General features: G+C 42.5%; 2 protein-coding genes across 2 annotated transcripts in view; one reads left to right on the top strand and one right to left on the bottom strand.

The window, feature by feature from the left end:
* The window catches only part of CCDC186 (coiled-coil domain containing 186), a 46,619-nt gene extending 43,906 nt beyond the window's left edge, over window positions 1–2,713 (bottom strand). Inside the window, exon 1 of the mRNA XM_027528431.1 lies at window positions 2,507–2,713. The gene's annotated coding sequence lies outside the window, so the exon portion shown is untranslated. The remainder of the gene's footprint in view (window positions 1–2,506) is intronic.
* Window positions 2,714–10,163: 7,450 nt separating this feature from the next.
* The window catches only part of TDRD1 (tudor domain containing 1), a 53,810-nt gene continuing 38,459 nt past the window's right edge, over window positions 10,164–25,514 (top strand). Inside the window, exons 1-4 of the mRNA XM_027528982.1 lie at window positions 10,164–10,265; window positions 10,378–10,503; window positions 21,923–22,253; window positions 24,969–25,027. Of these exons, the coding sequence (XP_027384783.1) occupies window positions 10,164–10,265; window positions 10,378–10,503; window positions 21,923–22,253; window positions 24,969–25,027 (618 nt within the window). The remainder of the gene's footprint in view (window positions 10,266–10,377; window positions 10,504–21,922; window positions 22,254–24,968; window positions 25,028–25,514) is intronic.

Below are 25,514 nucleotides of genomic sequence, written 5' to 3'. Positions count from 1 at the left end.
TGCTGGGTTTGATTTCTACTTTCTGTCTTTGCCCCTTCACACCAGTACTTCTTTTGTTTACTTCTTAGCCCAAATAGATTTTTAAAATCTCAGTAGCTGAGAAATAAAGTTGAAAGGTGGCTTCTGAAATAATAAAATTACAGGGTTACTCGCAAATTTAAGTTATCTATGCTCCCATCCTAAAGGAAATCAGTCCTGAATATTCATCGGAAGGACTGATGCTGAAGCTGAAATTCCAATACTTTGGCCACCAGATGCAAAGAACTGACTCATGTGCAAAGACCCTGATGCTGGGAAAGATTGAAGGTGGGAGGAGAAGGGGATGACAGAGGACAAGATGGTTGGATGACATCACCGACTCAATGGACGTGAGTCTGAGTAAGCTCTGGTAGTCAGTGATGGACAGGGAAGCCTGGAGTGCTGCAGTTCATGGGGTCGCAAGAAGTCAGACACGACTGAGCGACTGAACTGAACTAATGCTCCCAAGGTTGCCCCGAAATGACACTGAACATAATATTCCCAACACAGTAAGCCCAGTGACATGTTTATAAGAAATTCAAGAATCAGCTTTAATTATTTAAAACTAGAGATAAGAGGTAAAAAAACAAATCTAAACTTTGTGAAAGAAACGTAACTTCAGGTTAAGGAGTCTTTAACATGAACTGTTAAGATGAATTTGAAAAACTAGTACAGATTATTAGTCATTCTTCAAAGGAAAAAATGATTTTTCTAAATCTCTAAATAAAGGCTGCATCAACCTATCACCTCTCCTAAACAGCAGACTTCCAGGAAGTTAGCATGTATTTGTAAATAGATGGTTTTAAATAGAATATACTAAGCAATCCTCATTAGCTATGCTGTCACTGAATAGCATCAAAGAACTACTCTTTAGTTTACGGTTGAAGGGACTAAAAGGTTAAAGGTCGGTTACTGTGCTCCACCACTGCTTTCTCGTTAGCAATAAACAAGACTGAAATACCAATGATACTCTTATGGAATCTCCACTCTCTATGGAATCAGTGGAGTGAATCAGTGAGATTTTTAAAGGAACCTCCGAATTTATATGCAGGTATTTTGAATAAGAAAAGGTCTTAAAAAGAATAAAACCAATATAATTGTAAGCCAGGCATTTCCAGGTAGAATCTTTAGTGATTATACATGCCCGCCTATTACAATGTAACAAGGGGTTTTAATTCTTTATGCTGCAAAGTTTGTGAATCACTCAGTATCTTCCACTGAATTTAAAATAATAGGAAAGGACCAAAAAGGAAGGAAAAAAAGAGAAGAAAAACAAAGCCAATCTTCACTGTTTTCTATTTGTACAATGATGGATAAGGAATTTGAAAGTAGCTGAATAGAAAAGATACACAAGCGGATGGTCGGTTTTACTATTAACATCTCTCACACCTTAATCTTTCCCACACTCTGCAAATATGAAGGTGTAGTTAGCAGTCCGGAAGGCTACACCCACAAGCATACCTAAACACTTACAGTTTTTTGGTGTGTTTTTTTGTTTGTTTTTGAGCGACTGCCAGCATACCTCTTGAAACACTATCACTGATTTGCCACATATTGTCCTCAGAAAAACTCCCAACCTATCATTTTAGAAGAAATTTAAAAAGGTAGGCATGAAAGGTAGATTACACAGGTACACACAGAGAAAGCTGCCAAACGCCTGGGGCTGCCCGGCATTACTATACTACATAACTCTCGGAGGTAACAAGATCATCAAATCGAAGATAACCCAGATGTTTCAAATCCAGGCCTCTTTCCTCTAAGCAAAATCAAGATGTAAAAATTAGCTAAAGTTCTTCCATTGTTAACAGGCGATGAATAATTATACCTGCACTGTTCCCCAAGATTGCTACGAGGGGACATGTAGAAGGGGGTTTACCATTTTACAGGTTTGACAGACACATAAATTTGAAATCTGATCCTTAGCAACCAAGATTTATCAAATGCCTTGATGTCCTTGGCGGGGGCGGGGGGGGAGGCAATATAAATACCAAGAACGATTTCGCTCATAACCACGATCCCAAAGAATCGTCTCTAAAATTGCTTAAAATCATAGTAATGGAAGTGTTTGGAAAAGGGTTTAAAGTCACTACAGTAAACACGAAACACGAACACAGTCAACTTGGAGAGGAAAGGAGAAACAGACGCTGAGTCCATGAGGGGTGGCCGTGCAGGTGGGGCTTAGCTGTTGTACACACGGGGAGACCCGGCCAGCGGCCTAAGTTCTGCCGCTCTCTACGGACCTCTCAGGAGGCGCGGCCCCCACGAGCCCCCGCGACCCCTCGCCGCCTCCGGCCCCGGCGGCCCGGGACTGACGGCCGGGAGGCAGAAAGAGGAGGGAACTCCTTCCCCCAGCGCTCGCCTAACTCCCTCGAGAAGCCAGGCTAGGGAGCCGCCCCGGGACGTGCAGGATGGCGCAGGAGGTGGGAAGCCCGCCGCGCCGCCACCGCGACTCCCCGGTCCTCCCCGGGCGCCCCTCTAGGGTACTTACCCCACTGATCCGAGCTTCAGGCCACACCCCTAAAGAAGCCGCTGGAACTACCGCTCAGGAATCAACTTCTCCATAGAGGGGCCCCGCAGACCTGGAAGTGCGGGGGCGGTGGGGAGAGCGGTGGGAACAGAGCCAAAAGCACGCTCCCTCAGCCGCGGCTGCCCCAAGCCCCCGCGGAGCTGACACATCAACAAAGATGGCGGCGACGCCGAAGCCGGCCAGGCTACAGCTGAGGGGGCGGGGCTCCTCAGAGGAGCCAATCAACGAGGCGAAGGCGTCGTGACGCAACGCACCTTGGGCCTGGGGAACCTGTCTGCAGTGGGCGGGGCCGACGATCCTCTGTCTCCAGCTCGGCCAGCGTCCTTCCCGGGCACTTCGTCTTCGGAACTCGCCACCCCTTGGCCATTCTGGCGAGCCAGCTGTCCTGCCTCGCTAGTCCGGCCCTACCTCTCACGCCCCTCCCCGATCCAAGTAGGTTATTGCTTCCTGTAGGACGCGCTCCTTGGAGCTGATCCCTCTGCACCCTTTGGCCCCTACTCATTTTACTCAGGGACATAAAGAGAATTTGAAATTGTGACCTCCCAGCTCTGATGCGTTAGTCTTGCACCTGACGTGGGCGGAGTCAGCAGGAGCTGCCTACCTGCCCCTCAGACAGTTCATCTCTGGGAGAGGCCCAGGGGGTTTCCATAACACCGCATTCATGCCTACCGCTTGGCACCTACTGCCATTGTTTAATAATAAACTGTTGGTGCGTTCCTCTCTAGTACCCGACTGTGAGCCTTGAGCACGGGAAGTGTCATCACCCTAGCACGCAAAGTGGGGTTTGGCACGCCAGTGCTGCTCAATAATTAGCTATATATATGTCTATATATATATAGTGTACTGGGCGGGGGAAACGTATACTGAATACAGTTGCATAATCACGTCCGGAGAAGGTGAGCAGTTTCAGTCTGGAGGTTTTGCAAACCTACTCTGCCCAGTTTAGTGCTGCTCTTTGATTTAAGGCTTCTTACTGCACAACTCATGACTGAAAGAACAAAACCCCCAAAACAAAAAGTCTCACTTGAAAAACATTCAACACTGTGTAACTCTATTCCTCTTTCCAACAGGAAATGGCACCTCCCTCCTTAAATGAAGATATTAGTTAAAACACATTATGCAGTTAAAGTGTGACAGTAAAGAAATGACTTTTAAGCAATAAATTTACCAAACATTCCTGTTGTTTAGTCACTCAGTCGCGTCAGACTCTGAGATCCCATGGACTGCAGCCCAAGCCCAGCAGGCTTCTCTGTCCATGGGATTTCCCAGCAAGAATACTGGAGTGTTTCACCAAGCATTCCTTTTGAGATGTTATTCCGAGGGGAAAAATATAAAAGAAACTTTAAGCTTTTTCAGTATGCTTATTGGCAGTAATATTGACACTGTTATTTCTGAACTATATTAGTATTAAACATGTATGTAATCCTTGGAATCAAGATTTTCAATATTGGAGAAAGGAAATACAAATATAAAAATCAAAGAAGTTAAGTGTAAAAAAACACTGCAATCCTAACTTTGAATTTAGAAACATCAGTATGAATTAGTAAATTTGAAATTAGAAATATCAGCATGAACTCATGGTACATTTCATTTCCATTAAAAAGAAAAAAAGGCTGTCTACTGAAAAGGTCTAGAATAATGATCAACCCAATGGACACCCCTATTGTCCAATCATCTCTAAATGTAATTTCCCACTAAAAGTAACCTAGGCTCCTCTAGGAACTCAAGGGCTAAATCTACAAAGCAAGAAATGTACAAGAAAATTTAGGCTATTTTGGTTATACCAGAAAGTAAAGATCAAAGGAGTTGTGTCAAAAAGATTTGAGCCAATTTAAAGGTGTTCCCCATAGAAGACAATTTTAGCATTTAAAAGTAACAGCAAACGAAACAAATCTACCAGTTTAAAAATTAATGAATGTGTTGATTTTTTTTAAATGGTATTGGTCACCTTTGGAGGATGCCAATAAATCATCACATTTTGAAAACTAATAAAAAAATCGAACATCCTGCCTTTTCTGTTACAAACTGAATCTCAAATAGTTGACATGAGAAAGTTCTTCTTTATGGACTTTCAGGTAACACATGCAGAGAAAAAGACTATTATCATTTTGGAAACACTTCTCTGGTAACTCAGATGGTAAAGAATCTGCCTGCAATGCAGGAGACCTGGGTTCAATCCCTGGATCAGGAAGATCCTTTGGATATGGGAATGGCAACCCATTCCAGTGTTCTTGCCTGGAAAATTGCATGGGCAGATGAGCCCTGGGGGCTACGGTCCATGGGGTCACAAAGAGTGGGACACCAAGTGACTAACACTTTCACTTTCAATGAAATAATGTATCTAGATAATGATCACCAGTGAATCCAGAATCCTATGGAAAGCTGGCTGGAAACTTTAGAGTGTATATCCCCCAAAGAGAAATGACTAGATATTAAGTGTCTTCTGAGTGAATCAACAGAGAGACACAATACCACCTGGGAGGTATTCTTGCCAGAGGGAATGTAATCAAGAAAATTGTGAGGAAAACTGCCATTCCTTCAATGTGTAAATTGCAAGAAGATGAAAAGATTAAAAGAGAAATCTCTTTTTAAAATACATCACTGAATGCAAATATAGGATCTGATGTGACCATACCTATTAAAAGTCATTCGAGACTACCTCAGAAATTTTAAATACTAACTTTATGATATTATGAAATTATTTTTAAAGACGGGATAAATTTGGGTGATGTTTTTCGGAAGTTAAAATCTTTTAAAGATACCTACTTAAATATATATGGATGTAAAGATACAATATACCAGAAAGAAAGAACATGCTTCAAAAAATAAAAACAACCCCACATTGATGGGGGTATGTCAAAGAAGAACAAAACATAACTGAAAGAGTTGCCAATAGTCAAAGTTGGAACAATTTGAGCAAGGAAATAAAGGAGTGTTGGATTATAACTCAGAGCATAAAATGAATATCTGAGTCTCTAATGATGTATATATGACTGAATATGATTGAAACATCTGCTTCTGCTTTATTGACTGTGCCAAAGCCTTTGACTATGTGGATCACAACAAACTGTGGAAAATTCTGAAAGAAATGGGTATACCAGACCACCTGACCTGCTTCCTGAGAAATCTGTATGCAGGTCAAGAAGCAACTGTTAGAACTGGACATGGAACAACAGACTGGTTCCAAATCGGGAAAGGAGTATGTCAAGGCTGTATATTGTCCCCCTGCTTATTTAATTTATATGCAGAATACATCCTGAGAAATGCTGGGCTGGATGAAGCACAAGCTGGAATCAAGATTGCCAGGAGAAGTATCAATAACCTTAGATATGCAGATGACACCACCCTTATGGCACAAAGTGAAGAACTAAAGAGCCTCTTGATGAAAGTGAAAGAGGAGAGTGAAAAAGTTGGCTTAAAGCTCAACATTCAGAAAACTAAGATTATAGCATCCAGTACCATTACTTCATGGCAAATAGATGGAGAAACAGGGGAAACAGTGGAAACAGTGAGAGACTTTATTATTTGGGGCTCCCAAATCACTGCAGATGGTGACTGCAGCCATGAAATTAAAAGACGCTTACTCCTTGGAAGGAAAGGTATGACCAACCTAGATAGCATATTCAAAAGCAGAGACATTACTTTGCCAACAAAGGTTTGTCTAGTCAAGGCTATGGTTTTTCCAGTGGTCATGGATGGATGTGAGAGTTGGACTGTGAAGAAAGCTGAGTGCCAAAGAATTGATGCTTTTGAACTTGGATGTTGGAGAAGACTTTGAGAGTCCCTTGGACAGCAAGGAGATCCAACCAGTCTATCCTAAAGGAAATCATCCCTGAATATTCATTGGAAGGACTGATGCGGAAGCTGAAACCCCAATACTTTGTCCACCTGATGTGAAGAACTGACTCACTGGAAAGACCCTGATGCTGGGAAAGATGAAGGCGGGAGGAGAAGGTGACAACAGAGGATGAGATGGTTGGATGGCATCACTGACTCGATGGATATGAGTTTGAGTAAGCTCTGGGAGTTGGTGATGGACAGGGAAGCCTGGTGTGCTGCAGTCCATGGGGTCACAAAGAGTCGGACACGACTGAGTGGCTAAACTGACTAATGATTGAATATATTAGTAAATTGAAGAGGAGAGACAAATCTCCCATGCAAAAAAATTTCAAACAATTTCTGTAGGCACTCTACTTTTAAGGAAGGGGAACATAATTCCCTTTGTTTAGACGTAGACTGCACAAAATGACTCTGTGTTCATGACATAAAGGAAGGGAAAAAAGAATAACTTTATAGTAGAGAAACCTGACAAATACTAGCCAGGTGATCACAAAAAATAGCAACTGTCATGTTCAAAGAATGCTTGATGTGATGCTACAGAAATAACACTTTACCTCTGTAGTCTTTCTAATAACTACCCTGTTATTATGAGAAAACATCAGACAAATTCCATCAGTGGGACATCCTACAAAAATGTCTCACCGATACCCCTGGAGGCCATGAAGACCATCAAAACCAGGGACTGAAAAACTGCCTGAGGAGACAAGACAGCTAAATGATGTGTGTTATCCTGAATGGGACCCGTGCTGAGAAAAAGGACAGTAGGTAAAAACTTAAACATTTTCTCAATAAAGCATGGACTCTAATAATGCATGAGTATTGGATCCTTGTGCTTAGTTGCCTCGGACTCTCTGCAACCCCATGGACTGTAGCTGGCCAGGCTACTCTGTCCATGGGATTCTCCAGCAGAATACTGGGATGGGTTGTCCCTTTCCTTCTCCAGCGGATCTTCCCAACCCAGGGATGGAACCTAGGTCTTCCACATTGCAGGCAGTTTCTTTACCCTCTGAGCTACCAGGGAAGTCCTAGTGGATCCTTAATTGTAACAGATGTATTCTACTAGGATGTTAATAATAGGGGAAACAATTTAGCTTATGTGGAAATTCTCCATAGTCTTCTGAATCCACTTATTCTCCTAAAACTGTTCTAAAAATAAAGATCTTAAATTGAAGAAAGTAGGGAAAACGCCTAGACCATTCAAGTATGACCTAAATCAAATCCCTTACGATTATACAGTGGAAGTGAGAAACAGATTTAATGCACTAGATCTGATAGAGTGCTTGATGAACTATGGATGGAGGTTCCTGTGACATTGTACAGGAGATAGGGATCAAGACCATCCTCATGGAAAAGAAATGAAAAAAGCAAAATGGCTGTCTGGGGAGGCCTTACAAATAGCTGTGAAAAGAAGAGAAGCAAAAAGCAAAGGAGAAAAGGAGAGATATAAGCATCTGAATACAGAGTTCCAAAGAATAGCAAGGAGAGATAAGAAAGCCTTCCTCAGCGATCAATGCAAAGAAATAGAGGAAAAAAACAGAATGGGAAATACTAGAGACCTCTTTAAGAAAATTAGAGATACCAAGGGAACATTTCATGCAAAGATGGGCTCAATAAAGGACAGAAATGGTATGGATCTAACAGAAGCAGAGAAGATATAAAGAAGAGGTGGCAAGAATACACAGAAGAACTGTACAAAAAAGAGCTTCATGACCCAGATAATCACGATGGTGTGATCACTCATCTAGAGCCAGACATCCTGTAATGTGAAGTCAAGTGGGCCTTAGAAAGCATCACTACAAACAAAGCTAGTGGAGGTGATGGAATTCCAGTTGAGCTATTTCAAATCCTGAAGGATGATGCTGTGAAAGTGCTGCACTCAATATGCCAGCACATTTGGAAAACTCAGCAGTGGCCACAGGACTGGAAAAGGTCAGTTTTCATTCCAATCCCAAAGAAAGGCAATGCCAAAGAATGCTGCAACTACTGCACAATTGCACTCATCTCACATGCTAGTAAAGTAATGCTCAAAATTCTCCAAGCCAGGCTTCAACAATACGTGAACCATGAACTTCCAGATGTTCAAGCTGGTTCTAGAAAAGGCAGAGGAACCAGAGATCAAATTGCCAACATCTGCTGGATCATGGAAAAAGCAAGAGAGTTCCAGAAAAACATCTATTTCTGTTTTATTGACTATACCAAAGCCTTTGACTGTGTGGGTCACAATAAACTGTGGAAAATTCTGAAAGAGATGGGAATACCAGACCACCTGACCTGCCTCTTGAGAAACCTGTGTGCCGGTCAGGAAGCAACAGTTAGAACTGGACATGGAATGACAGGCTGGTTCCAAATAAGGAAAGGAGTACGTCAAGGCTGTATATTGTCACCCTGTTTATTTAACTTCTATGCAGAGTACATCATGACAAATGCTGGGCTGAAAGAAGCACAAGCTGGAATCAAGATTGCCGGGAGAAATATCAATAACCTCAAATATGCAGATGACACCACCCTTATGGCAGAAAGTGAAGAGGAACTAAAAAGCCTCTTGATGAAAGTGAAAGTGGAGAGTGAAAAAGTTGGCTTAAAGCTCAATATTCAGAAAACGAAGATCATGGCATCTGGTCCCATCACTTCATGGGAAATAGATGGGGAAACCATGGAAACAGTGACAGACTTTATTTTGGGGGGCTCCAAAATCAGTGCAGATGGTGACTGCAGCCACGAAATTAAAAGACGCTTACTCCTTGGAAGCAAAGTTATGACCAACCTAGATAGCGTATTCAAAAGCAGAGACATTACTTTGCCAACAAAGGTCCATCTAGTCAAGGCTATGGTTTTTCCTGTGGTCATGTATGGATGTGAGAGTTGGACTGTGAAGAAAGCTGAGCACCGAAGAATTGATGCTTTTGAACTGTAGTGTTGGAGAAGACTCTTGAGAGTCCCTTGGACTGCAAGGAGATCCAACCAGTCCATCCTAAAGGAGATCAGTGCTGGATGTTCCTTGGAAGGACTGATGCTAAAGCTGAAACTCCAGTACTTTGGCCATCTCATGCGAAGAGTTGACTCTTTGGAAAGGACTCTGATGCTGGGAGGGATTGGGGGCCAGAGGAGAAGGGGACAACAGAGGATGAGATAGCTGGATGGCATCACCAACTCGATGGACATGAGTTTGAGTGAACTCCGGGAGTTGGTGATGGACAGGGAGGCCTGGGGTGCTGCAATTCATGGGGTCGCAAAGAGTCAGACAGGACTGAGCGACTGAACTGAACTGAAAAAGAAAACAGTATACAAGTAGGAATTTGCTTCAGACAATCAAGGGAGATTGTTGCATCAGTGGGATACTGACTGATGCAGACAAGAGAGATCTAAATAGATACTATTGGAACTGGGTGATTGGTACATACAAGTAACGTTTTTCTTCCGAATTTTTTGTGAAAGTCATCGTTTAAAAAGTCAAGTTTACAAATGTTTTTCTTTGAGCAACATCAACCTATAATGAAGTGCTCTCAGGGCAAACTGTGATCACGTGTACCTACTTTCCGCAAGCTCACAGAAGCAGGGATTGATTTGAAAACCTTTTTTAAGACTTTAAGTGGTTAATATGACCCAAGTGACCTTTGAGGAGACAAAGTCTGCATCTTCGCCTTTGGAGTTTCCAGCGACTCCTATCTAGAAGCTGGAACACTAGGTACCTATGTTTCCTCAGAGGATTGCCCTGAGCCCGCAGCCTTTGTACCAGCCCCCACAAAGCTGCACCACCAGGGCCTGAGCACGCCTCCGCATGCACGCGGAGGGTGCACGTGGACGCAGCGTGAGCACTTGGGCGTGGACTGCGCAGGCGCCACACTGGCGCCAGGAGGGCCGGCTGGGCATCCGGAGCGAGGTGAGCTCAGGGTGCGCAACTGGGCGGCAGGGCTCCTGGCACGGGCAGACGCCACCACCACTACGAGGCTTCAGAGACGGGTCGGATCCACAGCCTTTTTGCCTTTTTCCAGGTCGGGGTTCCCATGCACACGGGGGAGCGAAAGGGGCTGCATGAGGGCTGCGGGACTTCGGTCGTTGGGGGCCGGACGTTGGGCGCTGGACGTTGGGGTCGGGCGTTGGGGTCGGGCGTTGAGCGGGTACCAGGGGCCTGGAGGTGGAGAGAGTATCGAAGGTTGGAGAGGTCCTAGGAGCTTGGGCGGGGAAGGCACGTCTGGGGTGGGAGGTTTTGGTGGGGGAAGATCCCATACTGGGGGGAGGGGCGAGAGATGTGAGAGTTGAACTTTGGACGTAAGGGGGACTTGCAGCAGGTTTAGAAAATAGTTCATACTTACAGGCGTGACTCTCCAGAGTGCAAACTTCCACTTGCATCCCCTTCAAGTACCCCTTTCCCTTCTAGGAGAATTTGACTTGCTATAGTGCAAAGAATATTTTTTAGATTTTACCCCCCGCCCCCTTCCTACCTCCTGTAAAAGGAAGGTGCATTGCAGCATTTGCTTCGACATAGGTGAGGCAACCCTGGTTCGTTTAACACGTGTCTGTAGCCTGTGTGCGGTGTGCCAGTCGCTTTTCTTGGTACTCAGGCCCTGCTATAAATACGCTTGCCTTTTTGGCCTCTGGAATTAAGGAACATGCCTCTGGTTGCCTTGTTGAGCCATCCGGGTATTGAATGCACAATTGCAAGGCCTAGGAACATGACCTGAATTTTCATCTCAACTGTGTAAGGGCGCTGGTCCTTGTGGGTTTGGAGAGTTACTAAACCTTCTCACGTCTTCTTTCCTTCTCTGTGGGAATAAAGAAATAGGACTACTTGAATTCTCAAATTATTTCTCTCTTTAGGGTGCAAACTAATTCCGCAGGAGTAGAAGAAATTCTTTGAGTGTGGGAGTGCTACAAAAGTAAAGTAAAAATAATAGCTGCCTCTTATGGGTTTAGTAAGCACCTGCCACGTTGCTAGGTGGTTGACATACAGCCTCACGTTTAATCCTCATGATTAGATATTATGAGGAAGTTACTGCTGCTGGCTAGACTTTACAGTCACTGAATCCTAGAAAGATGAAGTGATTTGCCTGAGCTAGCGTACTGAATGAGGAAGATGAAATTGCTCAGACTTGTATCTGACAGACTTTAAAGCTCATGTTCCTGTGGAACCGTTGAGCTTCAGAACTTGAAAAGTTGAATGTTTCCTTTGGGTAGCCATTCACTCTGAATGCAAGGGGTTACCGGGAAGACAAAAGCAAACAGAAAAGGGGAAAAGTGAGTTATCTGCTGCACGCACTTTCGGTATTTAGCTCCCTCGTGGCTCAGACCATAAAGAATCCGCCTGCAATGCTTCCATCCCTGGGTTAGGAAGATCCTCTGGAGGAGGACGTGGCAACCCACTCCAGTATTCTTGTCTGGAGAATCCCATGGACAGAGGAGTCTGGCAGGCTGCAGTCCAGGTTGACAAAGGGTCAGAAACAACTGAGCGATTAAGCACAGCACACTGTGAATTTACTCTCACCTCTTGGCTGTGGTGTCCTGAAGAGAGGAGAGACCTTATGTCACGGTTTGCAGTGTATCCTGGGATGCTCCTGGCTTCATAGGGGAGGGGTTGCAGAATTCTAAGGAAATAAAGAAAGTTTTTACCCTTGAAAGTGTGTCCAGTCTTACTGAGATCAGTTTGTGCCATCAGTTTGTGTTGTCTAAAAGACAACACAAAACCAAGGCCTTATATTTGCCTATAGAACTGCAGAAGTTAGTTACTTTCATTCCACTGCTCTTTTATTACATCAGTTCAGTTCAGCTCAGTTGCTCATTCGTGTCCGACTCTTTGCGACCCCATGAATCGCAGCACCCCAGGCCTCCCTGTCCATCACCAACTCCCGGAGTTCACTCAAACTCATGTCCATCGAGTTGGTGATACCATCCAGCCATCTCATCCTCTGTCGTCCCCTTCTCCTCCTGCCCCCAATCCCTCCCAGCATCAGAGTCTTTTCCAATGAGTCAACTCTTCGCATGAGATGGCCAAAGTACTGGAGTTTCAGATTCAGCATCATTCCTTCCAAAGAACACCCAGGACTGATCTGCTTTAGAATGGACTGGTTGGATCTCCTTGCAGTCCAAGGGACTCTCAAAAGTCTTCTCCAACACCACAGTTCAAAAGCATCAATTCTTTGGCACTCAGCTTTCTTCACAGTCCAACTCTCACATTCATACATGACCACTGGAAAAACCATAGCCTTGACTAGATGGACCTTTGTTGACAAAGTAGTGTCTCTGCTTTTGAATATGCTATCTAGGTTGGTCATAACTTTGCTTCCAAGGAGTAAGCGTCTTTTAATTTCATGGCTGCAGTCACCATCTGCAGTGATTTTGGAGCTCCCCCAAAATAGTCTGTCACTGTTTCCCCATCTATTTCCCATGAAGTGATGGGACCAGATGCCATGATCTTCGTTTTCTGAATGTTGAGCTTTAAGCCAACTTTTTCACTCTCCACTTTCACTTTCATCAAGAGGCTCTTTAGTTCCTCTTCACTTTCTGCCATAAGGGTGGTGTCATTTGAGTCTCTGAGGTTATTGATATTTCTCCTGGAAATCTTGATTCCAGCTTGTGCTTCTTCCAGCCCAGCGTTTCTCATGATGTACTCTGCATAGAAGTTAAATAAGCAGGGTGACAATATACAGCCTTGACGTACTCCTTTTCGTATTTGGAACCAGTCTGTTGTTCCATGTCCAGTTCTAACTGTGGCTTCCTGACCTGCACACAGGTGTCTCAAGAGGCAGGTCAGGTGGTCTGGTATTTCCATCTCTTGAAGAATTTTCCAGTTTATTGTGATCCACACAGTCAAAGGCTTTGGCATAGTCAATAAAACAGAAATAGATGTTTTTCTGGAACTCTCTTCCTTTTTCCATCATCGGTGATTCCTTAAAGAAATTTGGGAATCTTTCTAATTAACCTCTTGTGTTGGCTAAGGAAACAACTAAACTATTTACTGTGGATTTGAGGATGATTATAAATTTCTAGTGTTCATCACCAGTAGCATGTAAAAAAAAATAGTGGATTTTATATGGAGGAACTACTTACTTTAAAACTGGGTGAGGTATTATGACCTGCAAAGCAATATCTGTGCCTACATATATTGGAAGTTTGCAACCCAAGGTTGGGAAGCACAGCATTATGGTACAAGGCCCATTGACTCCATATTCAGTTATGCCCCCGTGATTGACCCAGGATGAAGCCAAACAAAGATACTTGCACATTATCATTGTTTCATAATGTTGAAATTCAGCTTTAAAAGCCTGTTGTGTATCCCAGTTGTGGTGGTTACATAAATCTATATATGTGTTAAAATTCATAGAACTTACAAATCAGAAGAAAAAAGGCAGTTGTGTGGTAGGATAATTACACATTAAAAAAAAAATTTGATTTCCAAAAGATTTTAGATGGCTCTGTATGTGTGCTCACAGTAATCCTACTTCCTCCAAAAGCTGGAGCATGGGCGAAAGTGGTTTTCAGAGTCGGGGACAGCACGATTCTCCTGTTGACCATTCGTCAGCCCACATCTGGAATCCTGTGCTTTTAGGAGAGTCCTGTCTGTGTGTGGGTTGTTCATGAACTAGAGAAAGTGCTAAATTGTGGGAGGTTGGGCAGATCCTCAGCTGGTGAAGGACCTGGAGGAAAGTGGACGTGGTGCCCATTTCAGATGTTTGAAAGGTTGGGGTCACAACAGGAGTCAGTGGTCAGTTGGGAAGAGAATAATTTTACAGAGACGTGTGCAGTACAGTTGGCTGTCCAAAATTAAAGGATGTTAGAAGCCTCTAGTTATAGGACAGGTCTAGATGTCTGTTTACCCTGGGGGTTGTAATGAAAATTCCTAAAGTGGGTGAGGCAAGTGAACCTAAATTCTAACCTAAAGATTCCACCGTAGGTGAAGCTTCTTTTAAGCTTAAATCCTCTTTGTTTGCTGCTTCAATGTGGAAGACCTGGGTTCAGTCTCTGGGTTGGGAAGATCCCCTGGAGAAGGGAAAGGCTACCCACTCCAGTATTCTTTCCTGGAGAATTCCATAGACTGTATAGTCCGTGGGGTCGCAAGGAGTCAGACATGACTGAGCAACTTTCACTAAGCAGACTAAACTTTTTACATTAGGTCTAAGACTGATTCTGTTATCCTTCCTAAAGTCAATATATATTTATTAATTTTTGGACTTTGGAAGAGTTGAGCTAAGACATGAATTATTGCTATTAAATTTCAATAAATCTCATACTATGATGTATTCTCTGTTTGAAAGTGAAAGTGAAGTTGTTCAGTCATGTCGAACTCTTTGCAACCCCATGGACTGTAGCCCACCAGGCTCCTCCATCCATGGGATTCTCCAGACAAGAATACTGGAGTGGGTTGCCATTTCCTTCTCCAGGGAATCTTCCCAACCCAGGGATCAAACCCAGGTCTCCCACATTTCAGGCAGACGCTTTAACCTCTGAGCCACCAGGGAAGCTCATAATTCTCTGTTTAGGATGGTCAGATGACATTTTCGGACAGTGAATTTAACTGTCCTGTCCAGGTTGTCAGGAAGACAGTGCAATAGGGCATGTTAGCTAGTTTTTGTCATACACTTATCTTTTGAATGCCTCTTTATACCAAACACCACAGTAGGTGCTATAGGAAATTAGAAGGGTTTTTGTTGTTAATTTTTTAGTAAGACATGGTTCCAGCACCAGCTTAAAATAACTATCTTTAGTCAACTGTACAGGGTAGTAAGGAGTTGTGGACTGACTGTCAGCCTTACCGAATAAAGAGAAATTTAGGAATGCTATTTTAGGAGTTAAAGACTGTGTGTTGAGGGTCCCGGTGGTATCTTGAAAAGCTGTCTGTACCCTAGTTTTGTGGTTTAAGTATTACTGTGATTTTTTACTTGGTTTAAAATTAACCACACTTTAGGAAAAAGGTTTAATTGAACATGCAATGATATTTTAACCCTTAAAATACTTTTTTGTATAAAAGTAACTCATCCTTTAATATAATTTGTAAAATGAAAACAATAGTGAAAAAGATTTTCCTGTCAACTTACCCACCCCGGACCACTGTTATTTAAAATTTTAAATTTAATGTATTTCACTCTTCTTTTTTACATGGAGTTTTGTTCTTTTTTATTTTGCAGTTATTATACTAAATAGCGGTGTTTTTCTGACTTTTTGTTTGCTGTTCTAACATATTTTCCAGTGTTTCTGAAAACTAAAATTCTAAATGGTAGTGTAATATCCTATCTAGTAGAGGCATCACCAGAGCAGGCAATGGCACCCCACTCCAGTACTCTTGCCTGGAAAATCCCATGGATGGAGGAGCCTGGTGGGCTGCAGTCCATGGGGTCACTAAGAGTCGGGCACAACTGAGAGACTTCACTTTCACTTTCATGCATTGGAGAAGGAAATGGCAACCACTCCAGTGTTCTTGCCTGGAGAATCCCAGGGATGGGGGAGCCTGGTGGGCTGCCGTCTATGGGGTCACACAGAGTTGGACACGACTGAAGCAACTTAGCAGCAGCAGCAGCAGAGGCATCACAGTTAACTTTCTCTTTTTTCTATTTTATTTAATTAATTTATTTTTATTTTTCTATTTTAAATGAATATTTATACATACTGTATTTTTTGATATTTACAATTATTTCAGTGGGATGATTTCTAGAAGTAGATTTGTCTGGTGAGTGGCTATGGACATTTTTAAGAATATATATTATGTATATGTTTATGTATGTATATGTGCATATATATATATGTACACATATATGCAAGAGAACAAAACGCATATATAAATCTCCAAATTATTTCCCAGACAGAACATATTCATTTATATTCCTTTCATCACTGAGTTTTATTTACATGTATGCTGCGTAGGAAGTGATACATAGGTATTCCCATTTGAGTTTTTTTTTGTTACAAGTGAGATTGAATGTTCCCCCCTTCCCATATGTTAATCAAGTAATCTTCATCCTCTGTGCGTTTCGTTCACACCTCTTGCTCGTTTATTTTATTGGTATCTGTATCCTTTGGGCTGCAAATAAGGGAAAACCCAAAGGTTTATTTTTCTGATGCCACAGCAAGTCTATGCATAGGCTGATCCGAGCTAGAGTCAGAGCCTTTGCCAGGGGCACCAGACTGGTTATTTTCTACTCTAATGTCCTAGAGTTGTGCTGCTTGATTATGCTTATTGCTTCCTCATTGTGATGTGGGTGGTACATCTTCAGGCCTCAGGTCCATGTTGCCGGAAGAAAAGAGTGAAAGACCCTGCTAGCTGGATCTGTCCCTATTCATCAGAAGTGGACAGAGGTTCCGAAGAAGCTCAACTCGGGAGAACTCTGATGATGGCCAATGTTGTCTCTAACTCAGGCTGGCAAATCAGAGGTGAAAGGTGGTGTTTGGGCCAGTCAGCCACAGTGTCTCGATGTTTCTTTACTGTTTATCCCGCTTTTTAAAGGTATCCAATTGGTCATCTTTGAGTTAATATTTATTTCCTGATCTCTTTACTATTTTTTGTAAGCTTTTAATTGTTCTTATAGTCAGGCTTGCCATCATTTCCTTTGTAATATTTTACCACTTTTAAACTAAAACAGGGACTTCCCTGGTAGTTCAGTGATTAAGATCTCATGCTCCCAACGCAAGGGGCATGAGTTCGATCCCTGGTTGGGGAACTAAAATCCCACATGCCTCAGGAGGGCGGCGGGAAAAAAAAACAACTAAAACCAAACCCAAACCCCATCGTCCACTGTGGGTTTTGCATGCTGGTTTTTCAGGGAAGTAAACTCTGAGGTGGAGATTGGTATAGTGTGGTGAGTGAACGTGGCTTGTATGGTACTAGTTTCTTTTGGAGTTAGATGAAGTGGACTTGGTAGTCCGGTATATCTCAATGTTGGAAAAAATGAATATTCTTGGTTGTATTGGTCGCTACTAGATCAAGTTTCATTGTGGTAGTAAACTGCATCTTATCACTGATGATTGAGTGGCTACAGGACTGGGAAAGGTCAGTTTTCATTCCAATCCCAAAGAAAGGCAATGCCAAAGAATGCTCAAACTACCACACAATTGCACTCATCTCACACACTAGTAAAGTAATGCTCAAAATTCTCCAAGCCAGGCTTCAACAATACGTGAACCGTGAACTTCCTGATGTTCAAGCTGGTTTTAGAAAAGGCAGAGGAACCAGAGATCAAATTGCCAACATCCGCTGGATCATGGAAAAAGCGAGAGAGTTCCAGAAAAACATCTATTTCTGTTTTATTGACTATCCCAAAGCCTTTGACTGTGTGGATCACAATAAACTGTGGAAAATTCTGAAAGAGATGGGAATACCAGACCACCTGACCTGCTTCTTGAGAAATCTGTATGCAGGTCAGGAAGCAACAGTTAGAACTGGACATGAAACAACAGACTGGTTCCAAATAGGAAAAGGAGTATGTCAAGGCTGTATATTGTCACCCTGCTTATTTAACTTCTATGCAGAGTACATCATGAGAAACGCTGGGCCAGAAGAAGCACAAGCTAGAATCAAGATTGCTGGGAGAAATATCAATAACCTCAGATATGCAGATGACACCACCCTTATGGCAGAAAGTGAAGAGGAACTCAAAAGCCTCTTGATGAAAGTGAAAGTGGAGAGAGAAAAAGTTGGCTTAAAGCTCGACATTCAGAAAACGAAGCTCATGGCATCCAGTCCCATCACTTCATGGGAAATAGATGGGGAAACAGTGGAAACAGTGTCAGACTTTATTTTTTGGGGCCCCAAAATCAATGCAGATGGTGACTGTAGCCATGAAATTAAAAGACGCTTTCTCCTTGGAAGGAAAGGTATGACCAACCTAGATAGCATATTCAAAAGCAGAGACATTACTTTGCCAACAAAGGTCTGTCTAGTCAAGGCTGTGGTTTTTCCTGTGGTCATGTATGGATGTGAGAGTTGGACTGTGAAGAAGGCTGAGCGAAGAAGAATAGATGCTTTTGAAGTGTGGTGTTGGAGAAGACTCTTGAGAGTCCCTTGGACTGCAAGGAGATCCAACCAGTCCATTCTGAAGGAGATTAGCCCTGGGACTTCTTTGGAAGGAATGATGCTGAAGCTGAAACTCCAGTACTTTGGCCAGCTCATGCAAAGAGTTGACTCATTGGAAAAGACTCTGATGCTGGGAGGGATTGGGGGCAGGAGGAGAAGGGGACGACAGAGGATGAGATGGCTGGATGGCATCACTGACTCGATGGACGTGAGTCTGAGTGAACTCCGGGAGTTGGTGACGGACAGGGAGGCCTGGGGTGCTGTGATTCCTGGGGTCGCAGAGAGTCGGACACGACTGAGCGACTGAACTGAACTGAGTATGTTTCTAAAGCTGGTGTGTCCTTTTGGAGGCTGAATTTCTCTTAGTTTTTACTTTATATTGATACATCTCAAGGCTGTGTCACTGCTCTCTCTCCTGGGAGTGTTTCTTTTATCAATATAAAATATCTCCCTTTATCTGAATATTTTCTACCTTAGGTTCTTTTATCTGCTGTTAATCATTAGCAGACCAACTTTATTTTGGTCATCTGCATAGCACATGTTATAGTCCTTTTATTTTCAAGCTTGCCGTATATTTTGTTTAATGTATGTCTTTTGTGCATATTATCTATCTGGATATTTTTCTCCCTGGGTCTATCTCTCTTTTAATTGAGACTTAATCATTGATACTTTGGTTACTTAGGCTTGGTGCGGTCATCTTATTTGGTGTTTTCTATTTATCATTTTATCATAATGGGAGTTTTCCCCTCTGTTGGGTTTTGAAGTTACACACTGTTTCTGTCCTTGTGGTAGTTGCCCTAATGATTTAACTGGATGTTCTTTATATTTCTTGCACAGAGTCTAGTTACTCACTGTTCATCTCCCCACCCAGTATCCCCTGGAACTTATTTTTCCTTTTGTAGTTTCACAGTATTTCTCTCTTACTGCATCCAGCATTGTCGTTCTCAATCTGATCCTTCAGTTTAGTGTACTTTTTGCTACAGGTAGGCTTTCCCTGTGGAGAAGGCAGTGGCACCCCACTCCAGTGCTCTTGCCTGGAAATTTCCATGGACGGAGGAACCTGGTAGGCTGCAGTCCATGGGATCACTGAGAGTCGGACATGACTGAGTGACTTCACTTTTACTTTTCACTTTAATGCATTGGAGAAGGAAATGGCAACCCACTCCAGTGTTCTTGCCTGGAGAATCCCAGGGACGGCAGAGCCTGGTGGGCTGCCGCCTATGGGGTGGCACAGAGTCGGACACGACTGAAACTACTTATCGGCGGCAGCAGCAGCAGGCTTTCCCTGACACCTGCCTCCCAGCACAGCTGCCCATCCGAAGGCCTTGTTAGGCATCCTCCAGGACCTGGTCCCCTGAGAGTTCCCTCACCTTGAAGTCTGCTTGTGTATATCTTTTCTTTTAAAATTTCATTATCTTTCCTGTGTTGTCATTCAGTGGACATGAATTTGAGCAAACTCTGGGAGATAGTGGAGGATGGAAGAACCTGATGGGCTACAGTCTATGTGGTGGAAAAGAGTCAGACCTGACTTAGCAACTGAACGACAACAAGGCCTGATATAAAGCAGAGATAGCAGTTTTAGGACACCAAGGGGGAGGATTTTTCTGCTTTCTTTATCTTCTATTTAAAACAACGTTACCCACCCCAGTATTCTTGGTCTTCCCTTATGGCTTAGCTGGTAAAGAATCTGCCTGCAATGCGGATTGCAATGCGGAGACCTGGGTTCGATCTCTGGGGTTGGGAAGATCCCCTGGAGAAGGGGAAGGCTACCCACTCCAGTATTCTGGCCTGGAGAATTCCATGAACTGTATAGTCCATGGGGTCGCAAGGAGTCGGACATGACTGAGTGACTTTAAATGTAAAATGTAATGTAAATAACATTTAGCTGTTACTCATACCAGTTTGGGCTATCTATGGCCTTTTTTTTTTTTCTTAGCTGTTTTGGGAAGATAGGCAGACATTTTGCCTGCAGGCTGAAGACAGATCTATAGGTCAGTATTTCAAAATAAGATTGTTTCTCCACTTTTTTTTTTTTAACTTCCCCTGAGCACTTAGTATTCTCAAGGAGTAATAGAAAAACAACAAGCCAGCCTAATGTCTAGATAGAGGTTTCTCAGAGGCTCTCTGCAACAATATGTGTACCTTACTTGCAGCCAAGCACTCACACAGATAAATATTTAAAAGCAACAGATGCAGGTTACAATTTATAAAGCTCAAATGGAGATTATGAAATGGAGGACTTGAGGGAAAAGAAAAAAACAAACAAATCAGCTGAGGCAAATAGGAAGCAAAGAGTTGACCAGGGGGATGAGAGCAAGGACATTCTGGGGACCAGGTTCAAGGTCATAGCAGAGCAACAAGCAGGAGAGGGTAGACGGGTTCTGAAAGGCTCAACAGGCAGATGATGACCTGATTTAAACACTACCCTCTGTTATACTTCACCATTGAGTTGTAGGCTCTAGGTCAGAAATACATTAAAAAAGAAAAAAATGTAAGTCAGTAAGTGTTAGTCGCCCAGTCGTACCCGACTCTTTGCGACCCCATGGACTGCAGCCCACCAGGCTCTTCTGTCCATGAGATTTTCCAGGCAAGGATACTGGAGTGGGTTGCCATTTCCTTCTCCAGGGTGTCATCCAGACCCAGGGATCAAACCCGGATCTCCTGCACTGCAGGCAGATTCTTTACCGACTGAGCTAATAGGCCTTTTCTATCCCTGTTGTTTCCAGAAGCTTTTTAAAGTAAGGAATGATGCGGAACTCAGAGGTGTAATGCTTAATGTCTCTTGAATTGTCCACTGTTGAATTTTGTTCAACTTGGAGTTTGTACTTAAATGATAAAGAATCATTCTTTTCTTGTGCCTGTAGAACAGGCTTTGGTATTAAAACTGTTTACCTCAGATTGGGATTTGAACCCATGTGGCTGGGACTCAAACCCAGTCAAAACCCATGGTACCTGGTTTCAGGACCAAATGAAGCTCGGGTTCTTAATGTCTCATTGCAGAAAAATTCGGTGAGAGACAAAGTGATAGGTAAGAAGTGGATTTATTTGGATACAGAGAGGAGCACAGTCCACAGAGTATGGGCCATGGCAGAGGACGAGTGTGGCTGAAAAGGGGCGTGGTTAGTTTTTATAGGCTGGGTAATTTCATTTGCTAATGAGTGGGAGGATTATTCCACCTGTTTTAGGGAAGGGGCGGAGATTTCCAGGATTTGGGCCACCACCTTTGAACAGTGCCTTGGAACTATCTTGGCACTTCTGGGTGTGTCATTTCACCTGCTGACTGAGGATCAAGGTCTAGTCTTGTCCACCAGCTTGGTCCCACTGGATTCTAATCAGTCAGTGTTGTGTCCTTGGGCTATGTCATTCTTTCAAAAGTTGTGCCCTGCCCTTTTCCCTCCAGTTCAGTATCACAGTTAGTTACATCTGCTTTGGAGTCATTTATGAGAAAGAGCTGTTGCATAAAAAAGAAACCACCTGGGCCTGCAGTGCTTCTATTTTTGGAATTAAAAGTTGCCTTTTGAATACATTTCTTCCCTTAGACTTCTGTGAATGTTAAACTGCTGCTTAATATGATGTCAAGAAATATTTTGGCGGCATCTACCTGTAAAATGACAGAGCCATTTAATTTTGAGAAAAATGAAAGCAAGCTTCCATCACACGAGTCTTTGAGAAGTCCTGGAGGACATCCTAACCATCCTAATTTCAGGTTGAAAAGCCCAGAGAATGGAAATAAAAAGAACAATTTTTTGCTTTGTGAGCAAACCAAACAGTTTTTGGCTAGCCAGGAAGACAGTTCACTGTCTTCACACCCTAACGGTGTCAATGGAGAAATGGCTGGATCCAAGGAAGACAGGAAGACATTGCCAACAGGTGAGTACAAACTGCAGGTTTAATATTCACTTGATTCTGATGGTTTCTTAGACTTACTGAAAGTATCTGTAACTACACACCAGGGGCCGATTAACAGAATAACCAAATGGCTAACTTACAGTATTTGCACGTAAATATTAATTTAGAAAGGAAAACCAGATGCCAAGTAGCTACTTTGGTTACGTTAATCACAGAAGGATTCATGAGAAAATGTCTATAAATGAACTTCTCTCCCCAAACCTCCACCTCATCCAGAGATACACTAGAGATGAAGAAAGGAAACACTGGCTTTTTATGAATGTTCTAAAGATTGGTCTTAGGCTAGAAATACTGTGCAAATTTTGTGCATATAATAGTTCACAAAGATGTATCTAAGACAGTAATTTGTTTCATTCCTTTAGTCTTAATTCTAAAAATCTACTTTTTAAGGAGGCTGGGGCCTGGTGGAATTTAGCCTCTGTGAATGTATGTAAAGTATGACCTTATAATATGGTGATGTAATCCTCAGAGTTTGGCCCTTGGGCCTCTGAAAAAGTGAAAGTTGCTCAGTTGTGTCCTACTCTTGGCAACCCCATGAACTGTAGCCCTCCAGGCTCCTCTGTCCAGGAATTCTCCACTCAAGAATACTGGAGCAGGTAGCCATTCCCTTCTCCTGGGGATCTTTCTGACCCAGGGATTGAAACCACGCCTCTTGCATTGCAGGTGGATTCTTTACCATCAGAGGCACCAGGCCTCTGGGGTCACAAGTAATTTCCTAATAATACTAAAACATTATTTGCTCTTCTTCACTGTGCTGAGTTTATGCAGGTGGTGCAGAAGCAAAGGTGGGTAGCCTCTGACACCTCATTAGCTCGTCTTTAGCAGGGGTGCCAGCCTGGGTTAGGGGTCATTGTTTTTCATTGTCATGCACTTGCATTTAAGACAAAAGCAAGCCAGAAATGTCAGTGTTACGTAAGAGTGCCCTTGATAAGGCAGTACAAATTTATTAATAAGTCTTGACTCTTGTGTACAGGTATTTTTAATATTCTGGGTAACAAAATGAGAATTACTCCTAACTTTTGCTGCCTACTGAAGTATGAAAAACATGTGTGCAATTGTTTGAATTGTGGCTGAATGGAAATTTTTTTGGAGTTTTTTTTGTAATTTTTCATTTTTGCTTGAAAAGAATGACAAACTGTGATCATTCAGACTTCGCTATCTGGCAGTCATTTTCTCAGAAGTGGGCAGAGTGGGCCTGTCACTTCAAAGGGAACAGCTGACGGTATTTTGTTGCTAATGATAAAATTGGAGAAGGCAATGGCACCCCACTGCAGTCCTCTTGCCTGAAAAATCCCATGGACGGAGGAGCCTGGTGGGCTGCAGTCCATGGGGTCGCGAAGAAGTCGGACACGACCGATCGACTTCACTTTCCCTTTTCACTTTCATGCCTTGGAGAAGGAAATGGCAACGCACTCCAGTGTTCTTGCCTGGAGAATCCCAGGGACAGGGGAGCCTGGTGGGCTGCCGTCTATGGGTCGCACAGAGTCGGACACGACTGACGCGTGCCCTACAATGATAAAATACAATTTGAGGAAATGTGTATCAGCCACTGTGAGCTAGAGAGCTTCCCAGTACTTAGAAGATTTTTCTGCTGAGGTACACAGTGATATTAACACTTAAGATGTTTTATATTGTCTGATGAAATATGTCAACATTTGTAAGATCTGCATAACTCAAGAGTTTCTTAGTCTTTTCCAAAAAACCAATGTGTAGTGTTTTGTAGTCATGCATGGATAAAAATCCATTTAAAGTGCAAGATAAATCAATGGATTCTAATGTAACAGATGAAAAGTTTATTGATATAGCTTTAGATTCCATATTGCAACTAACCCTTAAACTACCACTTAAGTTTTGGTGTGAATTAAAGGAAAATATCCACAGTTATCTGAGAGGGCCATGAAATACTATTCCTGTTTGTAACCGGATACGTGTGTGAGGCCAGATTTTCTTCAGAGACGTCAATTAAAGCAACATATGACAACAGATTGGATTCAAAAGCAGATACGAGAATCCAGCTATCATTGGTGAAGCCAAACATTAAAGAGATGTGAAAAAATGTAAAATAATGCCACTCTTTAAACAATTGTGGTTTTTTCTGCTTTGGAAAATGCAGTTTTTTTCTAAAAAAATCATGGCAACATGTAATACATTTGATATTTTTAATAAATATTTTTAAATGTTTAGTTTTAATTTCTACTTCTTAGTTTTAATTTCTTTTTTTTTGGGCCGTGCCATATGGCTTGTAGGACTTACCAGGGATTGAACTCGGGCCCTCAGCAGTGAGAACATGGAGTCCTAACCACTGGGCTGCCAGGGAATTCCCAGTTTTCATTTCTAATAATGCTAAATATTGGTAGATATAAACCATGTAGACAAAAGCTCTTTGAGGTCCTCAGTGATGTATAAGAGGTAAATGAGTCTGCAGTTCAGAAAGCCTGGTAACTGTTTCCATTGTGAATGGAGAGAAGTTCACAGTGAGCAGGGTGCACTGGTAGAGGAAATTGCAGGCAAATCCTTATTTTCCATTAGGAAAAGAAGGATGTTGCTTATTTATAGTATGGCTTTAAGGCTATTATGGTATAGCTCTATTTGAATGTTACCTAATTATGTTATTGTACATTTTCAGGAATAAAGTAATATTTGACTTTTATTCGGCATTATGTTTTATATCCCCAGGTAACACTGTGTCACCATTAAATGTTGGAAATAATTCACCACCCAAAGAAGTAAATAGTGTAAGTTAATGTGGATTTTCTTCTCTTTGGCATTTCTGGATAAAAGATTCTAAACATGTTTTTGTATTATGTTAGTAAAGAATTACTCAATTTGCAGGTAATATTCAAGGTCACACTGTTTTATTTTTAGCCTAGTATCTTTTAAAAAAAATAAACTTTTTCTATTTAGGTAATTACAGGTTGACACGCAGTTGTAAAAAATAATAGAGATCATTTGTAGCCTTTACCCAGTGCTCCCTATGGTCACACACTACAGAGCTGCAGTGTAATGTTTCAACCAGGATCATGAAACAGTACAGTCAAGATAACACAATATTTCCATCACTCCAAGGATCCCTTCTGCACCTTTTTGAGGTCACATCCACTTCCCTCCTGCCCCCATACCCTCTTCTTAACCCCTGGCAGCTATTAATCTAATCCATATTTCCAAAATGTCATTTCAAGGATGGGATGTCATACAAACAGTATTATACAGTTTGTACCTTTT

This window comes from Bos indicus x Bos taurus, chromosome 26 (genome assembly GCF_003369695.1).
Source record: "Bos indicus x Bos taurus breed Angus x Brahman F1 hybrid chromosome 26, Bos_hybrid_MaternalHap_v2.0, whole genome shotgun sequence".
NCBI classification, from domain to species: Eukaryota; Metazoa; Chordata; class Mammalia; order Artiodactyla; family Bovidae; genus Bos; species Bos indicus x Bos taurus.
Note: the sequence above shows the minus strand (reverse complement) of the source record. Positions and strands in the feature narration are given on the sequence as shown.